The following is a 12,911-nucleotide window of genomic DNA, read 5'->3' as shown; positions in this document are numbered from 1 at the left end:
GTTCTTTAATTAGGAGGAGGGGTGAGGGGGGCAGAGTCTAGAGTGCAGAGCCACAAAGCCCCCACCTCTGTAATATGAGAAACTGGGATCGTGTGTGGCTGCATTGAGCATCAGGCTTCCAACAGGAACTGCTGAGGAAACCCCCACAGGAGCTAGATGCTCTTCAGAGGAGTTAGGGACCCTTAGAACCAGGAACATATACCAGGGCCTGGTGCCAGGCTGCCCAGAGCTGGGCTTAGCCTGCTCATCTCTCAGGCATGGGGGGATCAGAGGAAGCCAACTATGCTCAGCCTGCCTAGGCCTGCTTCTGTCCTCCTCTGAGCAGGAAGTATCATCCGGTATTTGCCGAGGCTGCTAACACCCACACTGAGTGGACAAGACAGATGGATCCACTTGCTCGCAGGGGCGATTCCAGAAAGAGGGTTCAGGCTTTGCCTAAAGCACCCTCACCCGCCTGAAGCACTTTTTGTACAGACAGACGACGATCCCCCCCCCCCAAGTCAGCCCTGACTGGGGCCACATGATTGAGAGGTGCCAAATGCCACCTTGTCCTCCGCAGCGTCTGCCCTGGCCGCTCCTGGGAAGAGCTCCAACACCAGGTCGTACGCGGGCGGGGCCCTCGACAATGAAACCTCTGCCAAAGAGGAGTGACCCTGGGCTCCACGCTGGCGGCCAGTGCTTGGGCGCGCAGCCGTAGACCCGGCGTTGCCCATCCCGCGCATCCCGGGCGGGGCGCGGCGCGGCTAACCCGCCTCCCTTCCATCCTCCCGGCGCCCGCCCGTGGCGGCCATGGGGGCGCGGCTGGGGCGGCGGGCGAGAGCAGATGCCCCTGCGGCGCCGAGTGCCGGGCCGGCGCCCTACGAGCGCCGGGTGCGCTGGCTGCGAGAGATCCAGTCCACGCTTCGGGAGCGGCGGCCGGAGCGCGCTCGGCAGCTGCTGCGCCTCCTGCGCCAGGCGAGAGAAAGAGCGGGGCGGCCCGGGATTGAGGGTGTCAGGGAGGCGCCGGGGTTGAGGGCTCAGGGGTGGGTGCGTTTCTAGCGGCGCGCGGGGTTTGCAGGCGTTGAGGTTCTTGCCTGGAGGGAGGTTGCAGATTAAAGTGGGGGGCCAGGTGGGGCTGGTGAATTGCTTGCTAAAGATGGGGCTGGCATGTTGGGACACTGGGATTTGAAGTCTGTGTTGAATGTGTGTGTTGAGGGACCTCCAGTCTGGACCTAAGAGCCCACATTTGGACCTTTTCGAGAGCCGGGGTGGGCATCTCTCACTAAAGGACAATGGGAAGAATGCAGCTTCCCATCCTGCAGGAAGAAAGGAAGCAGCAGATCTGGGAGAAGAGGTCCTGGGAGGCGTAGCCCAGATGGTCAGGAGACAGATACCATTACAGCCCAGACAAAGCCACAGCGCACGCACCCTTCTGACAGGCAGCTTGAGCCCACCGAGGATACACAACCACGTTTGTACATTGCATCGCCACATCTGGCCCTTTGGGAGACACATTCGGTACCTTAGCCAGATTTCCTGAGCCCTGAATTGCCCTAGGGAGACAGGGATGCCTGTCCCAGCATGACCCCTAGGCAAATTACTTCCTACTCAGCCTCTTCACCCTCGGCTGTAGCTGATGCTCCCTCCCACCGTGAAGGTAGTAGCCGCTTAGAGTTAGAGAAGCTGGGAGAAATGATGAGCCAGGACCCAGACAGAAAGCTGAGAGAAGGCGGGACTAGGAATGCAGTTCGATATTTTGGAATTTGAGAGGACTCAGCTCTGTCCCCAGAAAACAGGATAAACCAGGCATGGTGGTGTATGTCTTATTCCCATCACTTGGGAGGGGGAGGCAAGAGATCGGAGTTCAAGGTCATCCTCAGCTATATAGCAAGTTCAGGACCAACCTATAATGAGAGAGAGGGAGGGAAGGAGGGAGGGAGAGAGAGAGAGAGAGAGAGAGAGAGAGAGAGAGAGAGAGAGAGAGAGAGAGAGACTGATGATTGATTCCAATCCTGCACTGGGTGTCCTCTCTGTAGACACAGCAGTCAGGAAAAATGGGGCTGTCACTTTAAGAGGCACTGACCAGGCCGGTGGTGGAATGTCGGCTGCTGTCTGAGGTTCTGTCTGGGTCTGCCCAGACACAAGCCTCCTTCCTTTGGGATCCGCCACCCCCTCCTTGGCTGGCATCTGTGGCTTGAACCATATTGAATATATAAGCAGGAGAGTAGCTGGCAAGCAGTACCCAGCCAGGCATATTGCCTAGAAATACAGATAGCCATCTGAGATGGTGGAGCCCAGGGCGCTTGGCTTGCATTTTATCCGGAAGCATCAGGGAGGGGACCAACCTCAGAGAGCAGCTAAGTCCCCTCCTTGTAACCTAGCAGTTGACATTTGAGGCATATCCAGGAGCCTAGCCTGTCCCATCACCTCCTGGAACTACAGCCCTTTGTGTTTCTGCTGCCTGGCCTAACTTCCTATATGCTCAGGATGATGCACAGCATAGCCTTCTCTGGCTAAGGGGCTAGGGGATGTCACATGGAGGCTGGATGCTTGTAGGCTGCCTACAGTCCTCTAAAAGCATTCCTTTAATTGCAGTATATGGGAGACAGGGCAGGCAGACCTCGCTGTTCCAAGCCAGCCTGGTGTATCCAGCAAAATCGAGGCCAGTCATGGCTATACAGTGAGACCCTAACTTGAGACAATAAAAATAAATCAGAGATGTTCATCCTCACATGGTGCTCATAGGCATAGATGGGAGAAAGCCAAGGGATGAAGGCAGCAGGACTAGACCAGGGCCCTGCCCCCGGGGTCTGGTTGAAGAGAAGTTCTGGTAGTCTGGGAAGGGTGTGATAGCCAAGTCCAGGGAGTCACGGCTCTGCACGCTCTGTAAGTCTCTGATGGCACAGTGTCTAGTGTGCAGTGCTCTAGCAACAGAGTGAAGGTTTGGTGTGGTTCACAGGGTGGCCTTGGCAGCCCAGGGATGAATATGGAAGGCTGGGAGCCCTGAGCAAAAAAGCAATTGGGTGTAAGGGCTGAGCGTTGAGCAACAGTGGGAGAAGGGAGACTCACTTGCTTACCTGGGGACAGACAGAAAGGACGCTAGGTGGGTCCTACAGAGGTGAACAGGGCGAGGCCCCTACTGCACTCTGGCAGGGGACATAAGGCCGGCAAACGAGCAGGCTGCCTTTGAGCTGCCTTTGGGAACATGATCTGGGGGCTTACTCCCGGAGGCAAAAAAGATGGTGACACAGTTCAAGGGAGACCTCAGGGATGGGTAGGAGGGTGACGAAGGACGGACGGGGAGGACTGGGGATATCAGCATTCAAGGTTATAAGAAGAATAAGGCATCCACAGTGAGACATTACACACCCAACAACTAGTCAGAGTGAACCAATTATCAACCCTCTGAGGCCTTACTATGGGCCCCCCTCTCTAGACCCTTGGCTGTCACCATGGGGTGGGAGAGTCCAGCAAGCTCCTGGGGCAAGAGCATTCTAAACATGGGAACCTGTGAGGGCTGTCATCTGTCCGGCATGGAAAGGGGAGGCCTGACACTGCACCCGCCCCCCCTCCAGCTTACTCAATTGTTGCTTTGCCACTTATAGGACCTGGGCCTTGAAGGGAACCTCCTCACTGACATCCTCCACAGGAATGTGACTTTCCTTAACTTGGTGGACCCCATCTCCCATGACCTGCTGGTGAACCTGGCCCGGGACCTGCAGTGCCCCAAGAAGGTAAGGTCAGCTGCCTAGGCCCCGGGAACTTGGGTTCTCACGCTCGCTGCGTGGCCTTAGGAAAATCACTCTCCCTCTTCAAGAACAACTTCAGGAGCAGGTGTGAACTGCTTTGCTGATTCCCAAAACCATGCTCGTAGTTAAACCTGTTTCTCCACAGGCAGTGCTGTGTACCCCATCTGAGAAGAAGACCTCTAGGGACAGAGAACACAGGCCTGTCTTGACACAGCTACTATCCATATACTCTTGTTCCTGTGTTAGAAGAGAGACATCCTAGTCTGAGGTCCTTGGTCTCTATCCTACCTGGACACCTTTGGGGACAGGGATTCACTGAATCCCGTCCAATGCTTGAGTCACAAACAAGTCCAACCCAATGCTACTTGCTGCCTACTGTGAGCATGGACACAGCACTGGCCTGAATGTCTGTGGTCAGCCATGAGTCCCCAAGAATCTTGAACACAATGAAGCAACCCCCAATAAAATAAGGGGGTCCGTTGTAGGATCTATCAGCTCTGAAGCCCACATCTGTACTCAGCTGGCTGGCCCACAGCCATCCCTGTAGCCACCTGATCCGCTGTCACTCTGTATTGCATGCTCTGGGCGCTGCTAACAGTATAAAAGAGTGTTCTGGGTGATGGAGCATGCTCAGTTGCAGCTATGTGGAAAGCACACCTTGTGTTTTGCCCCAAGCCGGGCCTCTTTGGGGAATACAATTAGGATCAAGAGAGAGCCATGTTGTGCAGTAAAACATAAAAGCCCCGGCCCTGTCAGCCCAGACCCAGGCCCCACGGGCGCAGCGTAGCTTGAAGAACGAGAGGAAGAACATGCTGACCTGTCTTGTTCTTATTCTCTGGGACTGGCGTCTCTGGAATAAGGCTCCCTCAAGGGGCCTGGTCTGGCCTTCTCCTTGTGGCAAGTCCCCTGGGGGTGTTGAGGGTGGCAAGCTGCTGGCTGATAGCTTGAGCTACTGGCCTTAGGCCTGAGGACAGGGAACAAGGGCCTCATTGTCTGGGCTTCCTCCCACTGGGCACTGCGGGCCTCAGACTAGCCTTTCCAGCTCCCAGCGGGCAGCCTCCCCTGGCTGTATGCCAGGCTACATGTAGCCAGGGCAGAATAGAAGGGGCTCAGGCTCATCCTGACCATGGCACCCCCTCCTCCCCCGCCACGTAGGACCATGAGCTCTGGAAGTCCTCGGACAAGATCTGTCGGCAGCTCATCTACCACCTCACTCCGCACTCCAAGCGAAAACCCCACAGGAAAACCCAGAGCAGGTGAGGAGAGACCAGCTGTAGTCCTTGCACACTGTCTTTGAGGCTCCCATCTCTGAGAGCTGAATGTGGAGAAATCTCCCTCTCTTGCTCCTTTGCCTTATTCTACATTAAGTTTCCAGCCCCGACAGCAACCTTGGCCCGCAGCAGCAGCAGACGCCCCTAAGCCAAGCAGCATGTTGTAAGTGGCTTCTCATTTCTTGCAAGACCGTGACATCTGCCATTCACTGGTCCCTCCATCCCTGCCCCTTCCTAGAGCCTGTGCCTCCTTGGGCACCAGATACATTGGGTAAAATCTTAATTAAAAAAACAAAAAACAAAACAAACCATAGGTTCTGAGTCTCCCATTTCACAGGGAGAGGGGAAGCAGCTTGCCTATGGGCATCCGTTCCCTGATTATCCTGCAACCCTTTGGGAAGTCATCATTTCCAGACCTCCTGATGCAAAGTCTTCCACAGCCTCCCCATAGCTTACTCTGCTTGTGGTCCCCTGTTTTGGTCACCATATCATAGCCTTGTGACACAGTCTCGGCCCAGAACCAGTTCTGGCGCCCCAAGGTCTAGAACCGCTGCCAGTTCTAGACCTTGAGCTCCATTTATTTCGCACCCTGTTTCATTCTTATGCTTTGTGGTCCAAGGTGAATCCAAAAACCATGCTTCCTGACATAGCAGATGGGGACCCTGGTAACAGTCTCTCTTTCTAACCTGCCACTCAAAGCGGTCCGTCTTCCCTATAGGGCTATGATAAAGGACAGGAGAGCAGTCAAGTGTGCCAGGGGCTCCGAAGGCCCTGAATGTCCCTTTCAGCATAGTACTGGGAGGCTCACAACCCAGCAGTCCCTTAGCCTACAATATCAACTTGCTTCCTTCTCTTTCACTATCCTGGGCTGGTCCCATCTTTAGCCCCCACCAACAAACTGAGAGGACCATAATGATACCATATCTGCTCATGGCAAAATGTTTCATTATCTTAAAGGATGCAACTTGCAAAGGGACACAGGGAGAAGTGTAGGCTCAGGGGTCAGAGCATCATGATTTAGAGCCCTGGTCCCCACCCAGTGATGTACAGCCAAGGGACCCCTTTCACTTCTTGTAGTTCCTTTGTGGAATGGGTCCATCATGTATACACCCTTGGGCTGTCGTGAAGATAAGTAATTTATATACTTATTTATATATAATGGTAGTCCACATAGAGAGCCTTAATTCATGTATGTAGTCCATAAAACAACCCTGGCCCCATTTCATCAGAGGGAAAACTGAACTCAGAGAGCATGGCCTTTGGCCACCAACGTAAGAAATTTAAAAAATATGGATTTATTTTTATTTTTAAGCGAGCAAATGCTTTCCCTGTGTGCATGTGCACTGTGTACTAGAGGCTAGAGGGTATTGGATTCCTTGGAGCTGCAGTTACAGATAGTTTATTAAGTCGTCATGTGGGTGCTGCAAGAGCAGTGCCCACCCTTAACTGCTGAGTCATTCCTCCAGTCCTAGAAGTGGCATTATTAAACTAGGCTTTGCCAGGCCAGGAAACCTAGGTTGCCTTTGGTGGGTAACTGTCTGCTGTGGCTGGGGTCCCGCCTGGGCCTGGGCCCTGGTTCATTGCGCCTACCTGCATCCCTGCATCCCTCTCTCTCTCCGTAGCCTCAAGAGCAGCCTCCAGAAGACTCTGCTGGTAGGGGAGACTGTGGACCTTTCTGGCATCCCGCTCTCGGCCCGGGACGTGCAGCACATATCACACTACCTGGACAGTCGTGGTGTAGAGCTGGTGGTCCTGGACCTGAGCTTCACGGAGCTGAGCGATGAGCTGCTGCATCTGCTGCTGCCCAGCCTCTGGGCGCTGCCCCGCCTCACCCAGCTGCTGCTCAATGGCAATCGGCTGACCAGAGCCGCTGCCCGGGAACTCACCGAGGCTATCAAGGACGCCGCCAAGTTCCCTGTGTTGGCCTGGGTGGACCTGGGGAACAATGTGGATGTGTCTTCACTTCCCCAGCCCTTGCTAGTTGGCCTCCGGAGGCGACTGAGCCAGCATACCTCGCTCCCTACCATCTATGAGGGCCTGGACCTCGAGCCTGGGGGCGGCATGGCTGAGACCACTGCTGCTGTCTCCGCCTGGGGCTCTGCCGCCACTGAGGCGGGACCAGAACCTCAGGGTTGTTGTGCGAGGTGACTTCCTACTGGTCTGGGTCAATGCTAATGACTGGGGTCCTTTAAGAACTAGGTATTAGAGGCCCACGTGTGTCCCTCAGAGAGACAGTGAAAATGCTCAACTTGAGGTGGAGTGAGTGGAAGGAGAAAGGTTTCATGGCAGGCAGGCCAGGCAGCCCAGACTAGGGGCTCCATCTTGCCCAGCAAGAGGTGCCTCAGTGCCCATGGCCCAGACCTTCCAGGAAAGGAGAGCATCCATTACTTCAGGCTTTATGTACCACAGACTTCAGACTCACTGAGCTCCAAGTCCGATGCGGAGGGAGGAAAACCCCACCTACCCAGAGTGGGTAAAACTGCAGCCTCATTGATGCTCCCTTAGCGCTCACTGGGAAGTCTCCATGGAAACAAGATGTAGAGGTCATGGGTTCAGTGGTGTGGGCGGAGTTGGAGGAGACCTGACTTCAGGGCAGGGTATGAGCTCTAAGCAGTTGGGAGCTTCAGGGGAGAAGGTTGGGAGTCACAGAGAGGCAGAGCTCTGCAAGGAGCCCGAGAGCAAATGCCATCGGGGCCCTTCAGTGTGCACTGGGCTGGGGACAAGGCTCCACACACCGAAGGCAAGGCCACGGTGGATCTGGAGGTGGGACAGTTGACTGTGTGTTTGTCTCCCATAGGACACAGCACTGGCCACTCTCCCCAGCTCTAGTTCTCACCCTCCCTGTGTAGACCGAGTGAGTATCTTGGCAGGGTGAGGAGATGCATCTGGCTGGAGATGATGAGGTGTCCTGTTTCCTTTGGTTTTAGGGTCACACACAGCGTGTAAGGGGATGGAGGTGGGGCCCAGCTAGCATCAGGAGCTCTCAGGGCAGAACGGACCTAATGGTATCTCTCTAGGGAGTTACTGACTTTCTTTCCCAAAAATCCCTCAAGGTGGTCTTTCAACTAGAAGCCTAAGGTCTCCCTGACTCATTTAGGAAACTAGAGTTTTTAGCCCAACTGTTAGACAGGCAGGGCACGTGAGGAAGGGACTCAGAGAAGAGCAAAGTAGGGAAGCAGGGTAGAGACAAGACTTACGGCCTGGTGACAGTGGAGAGACCCAGGAACAGAGGGCAGCCTCAGCGTCAAGGTGAAGGCTGGGGTCACCCCGGACCTGAGTGCCTTTGGCCCACTAGCTCTGACCACCCCACACCTCCCTGTCTAACTCCAAGTGGGCTATGGACAGTACATCCAGGCTCTCACAAAACATCAATGGCAGCATGTCCCCAGCCCAGTGTGCCCAAGGAGGCAGCTGGCTACACTGCATCAGCTCCCAGGCCTGGGAAAGGAGACAGCTGAGGAAAACCATTTCACCTCATGTCCGGCCACTTTAGACAACTGCTTATCAAGACACTGTGAGAAGAGCCCAGGACCTAGGGCTCTGCTCTGTACTTGCTGGGGGACCTGGCCAGATCCTCCATCTCTTTGGACCTGGGACCCACCTTCCCCCTCTCTGTTAACTAGAACTTGCTGTCCCAGATCTTGGCACTCAGTGCTTCATCTTGAATTTACTATCCACCCCCTGAGCCCGCCCCCCCCCCCCCCCCGTTTTAAAGCCATGGCTTGAAGCTGTTGGACTTTCCCTGTGCCTTAACAACTCGGGACAAAGTTTGGGGCTTTCTGGAGCCAGGTTAAGCAAGATGGAGTATGGGCCAGCAGAGAGAAGGAAGGGAGAGCCAGCTTTGGGCCCAGCAGACTGATAACCCCAACACATGCTTAGGCAGCTGAGTTCTCTCTGTAACTCCTTGCTGGACAAAAGCAGAGTTCTGAGTCTCTCCTGCCCCTCTTACTCTCTGCCCACAGCTGGTCTGAAGGCAGCCCACAAACCTTTAGGTATCACGGTGCAGCAAGGTTCTTCCTAGGATGGTGTGTGAGGACCGGAGCTGGGGGTTCCCAGGCAGTTTCTAGGCAAATCCAGATGGCAGCAGAAGGTCTCAATTTCCCCACCTTTTCGAGGCTAAAAAAAAAAAAAAAAAGCAGTAGCTGAGCCAGATCCTGAGACAGCTTAGGAGAACGGAGGCAAAGTCGACTTCGCTGTTGTGCAAGTGGTCCTGGCCCTTCACGGAGTAGTTCTCAGGACTACCGATAGGGAGATTCCATGGGCAGGGACAGAGATTGCCAGAGAAGGGAGGGTTGAGCCTTGTCTTTGTGCTACTGTAACAGAATACCACATCCTGGTAATTTATAAACAATAGAAGTTTACTTAGCCCGTGGTTCTAACGGCTGGGAAGTGTAGCAGAGGAGGAGCATCTGGTGAGGGCTTTCTTGCTGCGTCATTGTCTGTATCACATGGCTAGAGAGCATGCAAGGGGCAGTCAGGACTTCTGCACACCGGGGGAGAGAGAGCCCCGCTGACCCAATCACCCTTTAAACGGCAGACCTGCTGGGTTTCCCATGCATGTGCTCTGAGTAGGCTTCACTCAGGGTGGAGAAGACAGCACTGACCAGGAAGGAAGAAGGAAGCATGGCGGGGGGCCAACCTGGAGGCATTGAAACATCTTTGGTCCAGACCCATCACTTCCTAGCAGTGTGGTCCATTTGGGAGCTAGGGCACAAATCTCCTTGTTATCCTGTTGAAGTGAGGAAGAGATGAGGTTTGAAGAGAGGCTGTCACAGGACTGGGGCAAGCCAGCATGATGCAGTGTCTGGGGTGAGTCCTTCACCTGGGCTATCTGTGTGGTGAGATTTGGCAAGAGCTAGGCTGAAACACATTATCTATTTATCTATCTGTCTGTCTCTCTATCATCTATCTATCATCTATCCATCCATCCATCCATCCATCATCTATCAATCAATCTATCCATCATCAATCAGTCATCTATCTATCAATCATCTATTTTAGCACTGAGAATTGGACTCTGGGCCTGAACTATACTAGGCAAGTACTTTTTCACCATACTTCTTTCTCTCTCTCTCTCTCTCTCTCTCTCTCTCTCTCTCTCTCTCTCTCTCTCTCTCTCTCCTTACTTAGCCAGTCTTATGGTGTAGCCTACACTGGGCTCAAACTTCCAATCACCCTGCCTCTGTCTTATGAGTGCTAGGATGACAGGCCTGTGTCACTGTTTCTAGCGCAATCTCTCTGAGAACCTAGAATCATGGGCAGCTGGTTCCTGATGCACCAAGGTTTTCTCTGGGTGAAAAGGAAAGCCCACTGGTCCTGGGAGAGGGCCTCAGATCGCCACCACCGCTGCTGTCGTCTCCACTAAAGAAACCTTCTGTACTTTCTTCCCAATTGCATATTTTGTATTGTTTTGTTTTAAACAGTAATTTACTTTAAAAAAAAAAAAAACCCAAACAAGCTGTTATGTACTGGGCGTGGTGGCACATGCCTGTAAGCCAGTCTTGGCTATGTAGTAAGCATCCGTGACATTGCAACATAATAAAGCAAACACACTGTGACAAGTTTAAAGTGTGCAGTGGAGTTTGTCGTATTTACACAGTCCTGGACACCATGGAAGTAAATGAGTTCCCGAGCCGGCTGTGTTTCCCCCTTTTTTCCCCCACAAGCTCTCAGAAACCATTGCTCCGTGTCCTGCCCTCCAACACAGATTACATTGCATCTACTAGATTTATACCAGTTCGTGGAATCCTACACATGTACTCTTTTTATATAGTTCTTTAAAAAAAAAATTAAAACCCAGCACAATTATTTTGGGACACCTATATTCTTGCATGTATCCAGACCTTCCATGGGTGTAGCACATCTTATCCAGGAGCCTGCTGATCAGTTGTTTCTAGGTTCTGGCTATGACAGATGAAGCTGCTGTGGAAATCCATGCACTAGTTGTGGCATGAACATTTCATTTCTCTTGAGCAAGCACCTGCATATGTAAATTAATGAGCCTTTCGTTGCTACGAGGAAAGACCTAAGAGAAACAACTTAGGAGAGGAAGAATTTACTTTGGTTCATGATTCAGGGATGTCTGTCTGTGTTTCCTTGGTACCTTGCCCTTTGACCCTATACCCATGGGCCTGGGAGAAGGGTAACCATGTTGAAGCAAAGCCTTTTACCTTGTGGCTGCTAGAAGAGAGAGAGAGAGAGACAGAGACAGAGAGACAGACAGACAGAGAGACAGACAGAGACAGAGAGAGATAGAGAGAGACAGAGTCAGACACAGAGTCAGACAGAGACACACAGAGAGAGGCAGAGAGAGAGAGAGACAGAGGGAGAAAGAGACAGACAGAGACACAGAAAGAGACAGAGCCACAGAGAGAGACACAGAGAGAGAGGAGACACAGAGAGACAGTCAGATAGAGAGAGACAGAGAGGCAGAGAGAGAAAGAGAGACAGACAGACAGACAGACAGACTTTGAGTGAACTTTCTCTAATAACTCATTGATGGGTTAACCTCCTGATGATCCAGCCACCTCCCTTGGGCACCCCCAGCTTATGAATCAAGCCACCAGTATCTCAGTCAGCCTTTAGGGGCTACAGTTCCTACCCCAACCCTAATCGAGTAGAATGGCTAGGTCACATGGTCTAGGCCACATGGTTGGCGTCTGTAACGCTTTAAGAAAGTCTCCCACTGGGTTTTCAAGGTCTTTATATATAATTTCACAGTCTTAGTAGCAGCGTGCAGGATTTGGGGTCCTCTTGTTTATAGTCAATAGCTGAAAACACTAATAATCGTACGGTGTGCAGGGGTGGGCGGGAACACGTTCCACGGCACACGTGAGGTCAGAGGACAACTTTAAGGACTGAGTTTCCTCCTTCCTTCTCCACATGGGCTCCGGGGATTGAACTCAGAACGCCAGGCTGGCACGCGGAGCATCTTTACCCTCTGAGTCATCTCCACGGCTCTATGGTTTTTAATTAGATTTCACTATTGTCTGGGAATGCAGCACAGCTCGGCACTGTTTGGATTTATTGGCCAGTTTTACAGCTCATCATATGGCTGGCAACTGGAAAACGTGTGTGCGTACAGAGAAAGTACATTCCACTGCTGCTGGGTAACCAATAGGCGGCAATGAAAGCGTGGTTGACAGCGTTGTTTAAGTCTACGCTGTGCTTGCTGATTTTCTGCCTGTTTGTTTTATTGGCGAGAAAGAACACTGGAGTCACTGACTGTATTTGTGGATTTGTCTCTTACTGATGTCCTACCTTTTTTTTTTATTGTTCATTTTTTGTGTGCTGAGGATTTATTATTGGGAGCATAAACATTTAAGACTTCCATGGACCCTTGAAGGATCCTTATCATATCCTGGTGATTGTCCTTCTTCTGAAATGTGCTTAACCGATATTAGCTAGTCACCCGACGCTTAACAGCCAAAGCTAAATGGTTGTTACTGGCTAGGTTTTATGTCAAGTTGATACAAGCCAGAGTCATTTGGGAAGAGGGGATCAGTTGAGAAAACGTGCCCACCAGATTTGCCTGTACAGAAGCCTGTGATATATTTGCTTAATTAGATGGGGGAGGGCTCCGCCCACGGTGGGTGGCACCATCCAGGCCTGGTGATCCTAGGTTCTAAAAGAAAGCCCACAGCAGAGCAAGCCGGAGAGCAGCACCCGATCCATGGCTTCTGGATCATGATTAGTGATTCAGTTCTGGATTTCTGTCCTAATTGAGTGCTTGTTCCGACTTTCCTCAGTGATGGACTGTGTACCCAGGTACCTGGGAGCTGAAATTAACCCTTTCCTCCCCAGGCCACTTCTGTCATGTTTTTATAGCAAGAGAAAAACCTAAGACATATAGTATATATCTTTTCTCTCTCTCTCTCTCTCTCTCTCTCTCTCTCTCTCTCTCTCTCTCTCT

At 52.5% G+C, this 12,911-nt stretch overlaps 1 protein-coding gene across 1 annotated transcript; it reads left to right on the top strand.

Annotated features, from left to right (window-relative positions):
* Positions 1 to 777: 777 nt before the first annotated feature.
* Positions 778 to 8,657, top strand: Lrrc75b (leucine rich repeat containing 75B). Its single transcript, XM_021173518.2, has 4 exons — positions 778 to 954; positions 3,585 to 3,713; positions 4,884 to 4,984; positions 6,622 to 8,657. The coding sequence occupies exons 1-4, from the start codon at positions 790 to 792 to the stop codon at positions 7,145 to 7,147; spliced, it is 921 nt and encodes a 306-aa protein (XP_021029177.1). The 5' UTR covers positions 778 to 789; the 3' UTR covers positions 7,148 to 8,657.
* The last annotated feature ends 4,254 nt before the right edge of the window (positions 8,658 to 12,911 follow it).

Source organism: Mus caroli, chromosome 10 (assembly GCF_900094665.2).
Source record: "Mus caroli chromosome 10, CAROLI_EIJ_v1.1, whole genome shotgun sequence".
Classification (NCBI taxonomy): Eukaryota; Metazoa; Chordata; class Mammalia; order Rodentia; family Muridae; genus Mus; species Mus caroli.
Note: the sequence above shows the minus strand (reverse complement) of the source record. Positions and strands in the feature narration are given on the sequence as shown.